At 51.7% G+C, this 9241-nt stretch overlaps 2 protein-coding genes across 2 annotated transcripts; one reads left to right on the forward strand and one right to left on the reverse strand.

The window, feature by feature from the left end:
• Positions 1-1502: 1502 nt before the first annotated feature.
• Positions 1503-1997, forward strand: TEOVI_000736000 (uncharacterized protein; the record flags this gene model as incomplete). Its single annotated transcript, XM_067220351.1, has 1 exon — positions 1503-1997. One exon carries the CDS (start codon positions 1503-1505, stop codon positions 1995-1997), a length of 495 nt encoding a protein of 164 aa, XP_067076452.1.
• Positions 1998-3801: 1804 nt separating this feature from the next.
• TEOVI_000736100 (ABC transporter family-like protein) lies at positions 3802-7647 on the reverse strand (the record flags this gene model as incomplete). The annotated part of the gene is made up of 1 exon (XM_067220352.1): positions 3802-7647. The coding sequence occupies one exon, from the start codon at positions 7645-7647 to the stop codon at positions 3802-3804; it is 3846 nt and encodes a 1281-aa protein (XP_067076453.1).
• Positions 7648-9241: the final 1594 nt, after the last annotated feature.

Consider the following 9241-nt stretch of genomic DNA (forward strand, 5'->3'; position numbering starts at 1 on the left):
CAACATGTCTTGGGTAATCTCTCAGGCGATCCTTTAGAAGCAAAAGGGAGACCTGTCTGAAGAAACGTTGGAGAGCAAAGAAAGGAAAAAGATTAAATTGACCCTTTCGTCCACCGAGTGTGCTGACTGGGTGAACGGTTGAGGAAACGCAACGAGACACGGGTCGCTCAAACCGGGGCAGGCAGAAAATTTCCCCGAAAACCCACAGGACAAATCACCAGGAAAATAAGGCATGGAGGTGGAATGTCAAATGTGCCCGAGGAAGTTGCAGAGAAAGGGGGAATTGGCAGGCTACAAGTGCAACAAACCGAATCACCGTGTCAAAAACCGATGACATGGTCATGCGAACAAGTTGAAACCAAAGTTCCCCATTCACCGCAACACCAGTGCCCAATAATCACTGCGTGGAGAGAAAATGAAGTGAAAATTTGATTCCTATTTTGTAAGTGGCTGGCACGTTTCTCATGCATGCTCTTCAAGACGGAAGGCTCTGAACTGAACACAGAAGTGCAGCATCCTTATTTTACTAAAAGCACGAACCCAAGCAGGAGTGGGCGGGGATCTGCGTCAGCTGAAACTGTTATACCAAGAATCGCAATCAAATCAGACGTTGCTGCACTGCTATTGATAGTGGGAACGGGTCAAACAGCGTAGTGGGTGCAGCGGCAACGCACAAGAAACATGAAGCGAAAAGGGGGATTAGGGAAATGTTGGACGAGGCCCAACTGGGGAACGTGCAGGTTAAAAGCACAGTGAAGCTAGGAAAGGGGGGAAAATAGACTGCCTACCGGAACCGGGATAAACAAACAAAGGGGAGGAGTGCATGTTATAGTTAACTCCTTTACCACGAGTGAAATGAAAGCCCCTTTCGCATTGAAGAGAAGCGTATGGTTTCCAGACATTGCAGATAAACAGTTGGAAGAAGCTTAGCACAAATTCGAGGAGCGAGTGGAGGAGGTTGGAGCTTTCCCTCGTTACGTATTCGAAGAAGGTCCTTACTTTAAACGTAAGGCGGAGGTTACTTTTGCGCTGGAAAATATCGAAACCCGTGAACAGCGCCGTTTGTATGTCAAGGTTTTTACGAGACGGCAAATGAAATGAAAGTTTCGCATTACACTGCTTCGTAAAGAATGCTCGCGTACGTGGTGAAGGAGGTATCGAAGGTTTTGTATGCATATCGCACTCCAAATCCCTGCGGCGAAAGATAATTCACAGGTTAGCCAAAATACAGCGAGACGGCCATCGTTATCATAGAGGATTTGTTTCTTGCGACACGCTTCCCTTCTGGTTTGAGGATGATTGTGTCGAGGGTCCTGAATTTCCAGATCCATTGCGTGTGTTTGTTAAAATGATCAAACCTCTACCCATAGTAGAGTGGGCGAAAAAGAAAGCAAGATAAATGTGGAAGCATCTTGGGACAAGTTAAAGAGAAGTTTCTGAAATTTGGTAAAGCAAAGGAGCTTCCAGAAGCACGAGGAGCGATAATAAATTCCACGGAATCTATGCAACTTTACAGACCGCGACCTCGTTTTCCTGTGTTCAATGCCCTTGCTGTTGTGGATGGTAAAATGCCCACGGATGGCAAAGGGAGGAACAAAAAGAGGACAATGGTGATGTTTCAATGCACAGTTGCCGGCCGTCATGATATCACAACACAAGCTGTCGTGAGAATGCTGAAAGGACTTGCTCCTCCAACGAGTCGCGAGAATGAAGCGGCACTTTGGAGAGGTGTGATAAATAAGTTTGACTGGGAAATGATTTATGTGCAACAAGCTGGCGCCGAGCCAATTAGAGACAAACAGCGGTGCCAATACAAAGGCGGTTCGGATAGGGATTCCGACTACAGTTTTGCCAAGAAGTTTTGGGATGAAAATGTTAAACAATATATTGTGAAGTTTGATGCCAGTGTTGTCGCCGCACTGGACTTGGCGCTTATGCAGAAAGAAGCATGTTGCTCCGATAACAGCGAAAGAGAAGAAAATGATGCAGATGAATAAAGGAGTAGGTGTAGTTGTGCAACACTTACAGCAGGAGTAGGAAGAGGAAGAGGTGAAGGGAGCAAAGGATTTTGCTTCAAAATCTGAAATGGCGGTTTGTGTCCTTCTTCTTCGGTCCGGATGCGTGTGCCCACGACCGGATGCCATCTCGAAGCGGGTTACGTCCCTTCGAGGGCGCCCTTCAGCACCTTTTCGGATTTCATTGAAACAAACGCTAGAGAAGGAATGGGGAAGCCGAGGATTAGCAGCGCCCCCCCCCCCGTGGGCAAGCGGCAAGGAGCCCCAAACCTTAACTTTCTCAAACTCCCCAGGCGGAGGCACTTTGAATAAGAGCCCGCTGCTTTAAGGGTTGCGGTGGGTGGGTCGTTTCATCGCGGCTTCGCGCAAATTTACCCGTACGAGTTGAAAGCGAACGTGCATTCATTCACTTTAAGCCGAGGTGCGCCAGTTTGCGTAATGTAACGCGGTGTAAGGATTCCCAATGGGCAAGGAAGGTATAATTGTGGCGTGTGGGGGATATGTGCGCATTGAAACCGTCCTTACCCGTTCCCAGCACCTGTTGCCTAACACATTTAGGGGGCCGCCGCTGGTTTGCCTTGTTTTCCCACTTTAAGCCATATCATGGCCACAACATCCCTTCTTGACGCTTTAAACTGGCAGGCGTGTTGCTTCAGTACCGTCACCGATCAACTAGCGGGTTGCATGGGGATCCGGCAAGCACCGAAAGCAACTGCGCGCTCGCGCCCACGAGGAATCGGGCTCGGAGAGTTCCCATTGTCACCAGATGCCGGCGGTATTGCGTGCGGTCACTGTGGCCGACCACCGCCACACCCATGTCATGAAGAAGATTCTGGTTTTTTCCTTCCCATTAGCGAGGTACCGACGGAACCCCTTCTTGAAATAGTCCCACCACTTTGGTTGAGGACAAGTTGTTAGCTTTCGGCAAAGCACGTTAAGGTCCCGTGCATTCCTTTTTCACACCCCGTGAGTGAAGGGAGTGTTGCGGGGAACCGGTAGACCGCACCTCCAGTGCACGGTGGGCGGGGCGCCGTTGGACGCAAAAAATTGGTTCTCTGGTTCTCCCCCTCCCCCTTCCGAGACGTCTGCGTTGAGAAGGCGTTGAACAATCCTCAGAATCGCGTCCCAGAAACCATTTTCGGCTCTCTGAGGATCCGGTGCGTTGAGTACGGTTCCGGAACGCCCGGAAGGCGTCGTTCATCTCCTCGCTGCCCTATCGTCGCACACGGGCTCGACTGCCACTCCCTCGTGTCCATTATGCTCCTGCTACCCTTGTAATCTGTCGGTCTACATCACAGGTAAAACAATCGCGGAGACGATAGTTGCTTCCCATCGCAAGTCACAACAACGCGCCGCTGTCCGAGCGCTGGGTATGAGTGGGCGTTTGCACCACTGCGTCCGAAGCCCTAGAGGACATGGTAGTAAGACCACTCGGGCAACAGGGCGGGGAGTTACGGCCCACATACACACACACATCCCACAACAACCCCCTGGGTGCTCGAGTGCACGTTAGCTTCCAAGTGGCCGGGCAGGGACTAGCACAAGGTGTAGCCGACTCCTCCCAAGGGTTTTTTAAAAAAAAAATAGCGACCCCGAATCTTCAGCGCATTCTTCACTCCTCACAACACCGGGGAGTCCTGAGGGGTCAAAAACTAGCTTCAGGTACGCAGTAAGGAAGAAACAACGGAGGAAAATAGAGTTACGATGTTTCCACGATACCAAGCACGGTATCGTCCAGCATGGTTGAAAGCGGCAGCCGAAGAAAAAAACGCAGCGACCCACGATGTTAAGCGTCAACAGAAGAGACCTTCAGCAAGCCGTCGGCGTATATGGCACTTTTGACATTGCCCTGTGTTCGCCCTTCCGGCCGCGCTGCGGAGCGCACGATCTGTAGGTCCTGTCCCCCAGCCGCTGAGCGGAGGAATGAATTCGAACGCAACTTACGTTCATCGGCTGGGCCCTGATACTCGAGCTGGCCGCCATCGAGGATCACCACGTGGGTTGCATATCGGATGGTTGAGAGGCGGTGGGACACCAGCAAAACGGTGACCTCAGGTTGTTGGATTGTGGTGAGGTTGCCGATGGCCTCCTCGACGTACGCGGCGGTGTGCCCATCCAAGTGTGACGTGGGTTCATCGAGAAGGCAGACGCCGAGACCGTGCCGCCCCACCAAAATAGCCCGTGCAAGTGCGAGGCGTTGTTTTTCGCCTGTGCTTAGTTCCTTCGACTTGTCGTCATAGCCAAGCGGCCGTGACTCGATAAACTCTTTGCATCGGCAAAGGGTGGCTGCTGCAACACATTCGTCTCTAGACACTCGCGGTGTGAAAAGGGAAATATTTTGAAGGAAACTTAGACCCTTGAAGGTGAAGGGAGTTTGCTCGAGCATGCCAACTGCTTGCCGCAGGAATGTGGTGGAGAAGCAGGTCAGGGGAATATCATCGATCGTCACGACGTTCTCGCAATTTCCTTCGTTAGCCTGTGGGAGTTGAGTGTCCAGGCAACGCTGCAGTACGGTTATGAGGCCCTCACTTTCCTCCCACACGTGTCCTTCTTTCAGGGATACAACAGCCACTGGGTCGTACGTGCGCTTCAGCAGGCTCAGCAATGTACTCTTCCCTGACCCGGTTCTCCCGAGTATGGCTGTAATTTGAGTGGCGGGAAAATGAACCGTCACATTTGCTAAACTTGGCTGCAACGACCCGTCAGTTGCGCAGTGGTGCAATTCAGGATAGACAAACCACACCCCACGGAAATCAATACCTTTGCGGAGGTGAAAACCCTCGCTGATGCGCCCAGCATCATCAAATTGTATGCCCTCAACATGTTTTATTTTATTCCGCCAGAGCCCTCTTCGCGCCTTGAACACCGCTGAATAGTTATGGGGAGAGGCATCGTGTACGAATGTGGGCATGTAACGGGCCACCTGCTGTGTGAGTCGGAAGGGATGGTCGAGCTCGACACGTTCGTTTCCTCTCATTAGCGCGCGGTAGGCGCTCACTCGGTCCAGCAGCGAAGCAGCAGACCATTCTGCAGCAATGGTGGCGCCGCCGTCGCAGGCCCAACGGGTCGTAAACCATGTGGGCCAGACGCCCCAAATGGAGGTCAGATTTGAACGATAACTTAGTAAGGAATAAAACAACAGAGTTTCAATAAACTCCGTCAAATGTAGAAGCAGCTGTCTGAACACGTTATGAAACGGTCTGGAGATTGGGTCTGAAAGGTCCATCGTAATAGTAAATGATTCAGCTCGCCGGACCGAAAGCGCCGCTCTTTGTGCGAAGACGGTGTCAAGGCCCAACTGACGAAGAATGAATCGCGGAGGCCTACTGAATACGTCGTCAAAGCCAAGCGTTGAAGGGATGCGGTTCATCGCCTGTGGACGTGCTAGCAGCGCCGCTTCTTCTGCATCTAGAGCCGCCTTGGCCCCTCCGTTCACGGCGTGTAGTTTTTCTGAACTATTGGCAGGAACAGTTTGGACTGTGTTCCTTTCCAACGCATGCTGAACCCTTTCCTTCAGCACAAATTCCCTGACACATGCGGCATTTTCCCTGAGGCCCCGTGCAATGGATAAAGCACCGTCGTTCGGTGAGCAGATAAACGAAGTGCAGGATAATGTACAGGCCCTTTCACCGCTGACGACGGTGTCGAATAGTTTTTGTAGACGTCGAAGATATGCGACTTCGTCTGTTTGGGCCTTCTTATGGGTGGGGAGTGGGCCAACCGGCCAGTCAACGTGAAAAGTCCCCCCACAAGCAATCAGTGAGAGAAAATATCGAGAGTGACTTGCTCTGCTTCCATTTTGGACCGGAGCGTCCCCTTCCACTGGCGCATTCGTTCCTGTGGTGCCATCATTTTCCTCGGCCAATACCTCCAGCAGAAGTTGAAGTCCGTATCGGGGTTCCGCTGGCAAGGGCTCTTCCCCCATGCGTGCAATTTCGTGTTCGACACTCTTATCGAGCAGTAACCCGCACCAACGACCGATGGCCCGTGATATCTCGTAGCAGTTGAGCAAAGACGCTGCTGCAGCGAACGCGGCAACGTCCACTTCTTGTCGAAGCATTGCAGTGACCACTCCGATGATGAGCGATATGTACTTTTTTTGTTCGCAGTCAAAGTAACCAAGCATCCGTGCTGCCGTGCTCTCCGCGTACTCGAACGAGCGAGCCAGAGGATTGCCCCCGCTTCTGCCCACACCTTCCGACGAGCACCGCCGCAAAAACGCCTCATCAGCAACAGCTATCTTGACATTCACTTCATGCAACACCTCGTCACGCAACATCACAAGTATTTTCCACCTGAAAACATCGTCAAAAGACCGAACGGCAGCCCCCACAGCGGCGGAAAGAGAAGCCCAAAGGACGCTTCGCGCGAAATCCATGAGTACGGCCCCACGGCCTTCTAGACACCCGGAAGATGAGAGCACGTAAGGTAGCATCCACCCTGCAAACACATTATACCGCGGCGCCCACAGGTTGATTGCAATGCGCACTGCGTGGCTGAGCGTTCGAAACCGCAGAAGCAACGTCAGCTTGCGTGTCAAATTTGCATCACGTAGCAATACATCGCGGCCCATGACCCCCTCCACCTTTTCAGAACTCTGTACACTAAAGATTCCATCCATACCCTCCTCCATATCAGGTCCGTCACCTGAAACCAATTCCACACCTTCATACAACTTTTCCCGACAAAAGCGTTGCCGCGCCATCCTTCCCCTTTCCAACTGGCTCTTAGCTAGCGGTGCGGCAAATGTATTGAATAAACGGTCAATCTCTCTCCAGAGCCGCTTCCAGGACGGTGGGTACCTCCGCCGTATTGTGGCGTGGGCTACCCTTCGTGCCTGTCGCGTTCGAAGGCCGTCGACCAAAAACTTAAAGCTTAGTTGACCCATGATGAGTGGTAGAACGTCTGCGAGATCCTTCACCCATGTCTCCTCCGCACCACTGGTGAGGACGGCTTCAACAGGAAAGTAGCTTAAGGGAAGGCAAAGAAACTGCCCCACACCTGGGCTGGGGAGAGGTACAACCCAGAAGGGACGATGGCCCACGAGCCAAGGAGGGATGCGGGGCCTACGGATTTGTGCCTTCCCATTCTTTGTGTCACTTCCGTGCACGGCGCTGCGCCAGGCCGCCGCGTAGTACCGCGCCTCAGCCATAGTAGCCAGTCGTCGAAAAGCGGTGTACTTTATGATGTACCCCAACCGCTCCAATAACACCATGTCTTCCGGCAACGCCGCACAGAGCCGACGGCCAACATTCCACAGCTGTAACCACCGACTCAGGTCCACGCCCGGTGCATACGCCATGGATCGCATTGGCCCGTGGAAGGGTAACGCGTCCTGGACCTCCCCCCTTTCCTTTGCACCATGGTTGCTGAACAGAGAATCCTCTCCAATGTTCCCTTCTGGAGACCGCACAGCCAGCCAATGTTCCACCTCGCGTAAACAGAACTCTTCCCAGTCGTCCACAACTTGCTTGACAAACCTTACCAACACAACGCGGGAACGGAGCCGCATACGACCTCGGTAACCACTTGCTAGCCACCAGACCGTCAAACCAAGCCCGAAAGAGAGCACCACGCTCGTAACCAAGACGCCCGCGTGGTAAGAGGAGGCCGCTGATGCGTAAGCTACCATAATGGAGCCCTTTTCTTTGCGAGGGGAAACTGGACAGCGCGAACCTTGCCCCTTAACCCACCCTGCCTTTGTCACCAGTTATTGGTCGCGGTTACGAGGTAATAACACTCATAGGGAGGGAGTGAAAAACATAAACGAAAAGGTCTGATTTCTACCCAAGTGGGCAGCGCGTCCGTAGGGGAGATATATATCACATCAAGGGGAAGATTGAATGTACCCTTATTTCATCGAGGTGCTGCACTGCGGAACCCCTGCCCACTTACATACCCACACAAAAATATGTACGCCCGGCGACTACCAGACAAGTAAACCACCGAACAAAAACGAAAATGTGTAACAGAGTTGCTGGTGTTGTTGTTTTAAGAAAAAAAACCAAAACTAAGCCACCGATACGAGAAAAGGGGTAGAGAGATCCGTTCGAGTATCCACGCCTTCCCACTCCTACCCCAGCAAATTCCCTTTTACGTTCCTGCCCTCATGGCAGGGAAGCACACCGTTTGTCACGCGTGCCGAGCGTCCCATTTTGGTCCCGCTGTGGGACATCAACCCATACACATAGCCGGCGTCCAGACACCTCGACTTTCATCACCTTAGGAGTGAAGATGCGGGTGATTCACCGGGATAATTTTTTTGGCATGTACTAAGTTAACAGCAATTAGTCTTTCAAACAAAAAAAAATAGGGTTAGACAAACAACGCATTGAGACGAGGAGCGGAGTGGTGGGTGAGGTGAGAAAAAGAATGATGTCGCGGGTGCATCGTTGCAAGCAAAAGTCACAGCGCAGCACTCACCTGAAGGTAGCGGCGAGAGTGTCGGTGTATTTAACGGCAGGTGACGTACGTTCGAAAGCGCATAATATAAAAGTAACCCTCTTCCCCACCCCCGCAGCGAACCTGGGAATAAGAACGGATAAGACGAAACAAGTAAGGAAACAAGGTGAGGAAAAAATAGCAAAAAAAAAAGGAAATTTCTTACTACAACTGTAAAGGAAAGAAGGTACACGAAAAACAAACGGAAAAAATGGCACATATACAAACAAAAGAACTCCACATCTGTTAGCGTTTGGAGATGATGATAGTTTGCTCAAAAGCGTTGACCACTGCTCAGAGCACTATGGACCATTAGCGGTAAATACACACAATTCCCCACTTCCCTTTCTCACTAGCGAATAAAACAAACGAAGGCAAACACAAGCCTAGCACTCAGGGAAATTGAGGAAAGGGATAGAAAAAAAAGAGAGAGGAAATAACGCGTCGAAATTACAATTGCGCTAACCAGCAAGGCGAATACCCATTGATGTTACCCTCGTCCCATGATCTTGGATGCTTTTGCTTGAGTAGACACATCACTTGCGCCGTCTCTTCACAGATTTCAGGTGGTGAGCTCCATTCCTCCCTCGCCCCCACCTCCTCGTTTTTATGCTGCCAGCTCGTGCAAGCAACCGTTTACAAACTTCAGGTATCCTCCCGTTTCCTCCGCTTACCACGCATGTTTCTTTTCTCTCTCAACTATCCCCCGCGAGTCGTCAGGAATGTACACGAACTTATGAGGCCGGTTTACGGCAGTCGTCGTTATACAGTCCTTCCCCCCCCCC

This window comes from Trypanosoma equiperdum, assembly GCF_001457755.1.
Source record: "Trypanosoma equiperdum strain OVI genome assembly, contig: ctg_1123, whole genome shotgun sequence".
NCBI lineage: Eukaryota > Euglenozoa > Kinetoplastea > Trypanosomatida > Trypanosomatidae > Trypanosoma > Trypanosoma equiperdum.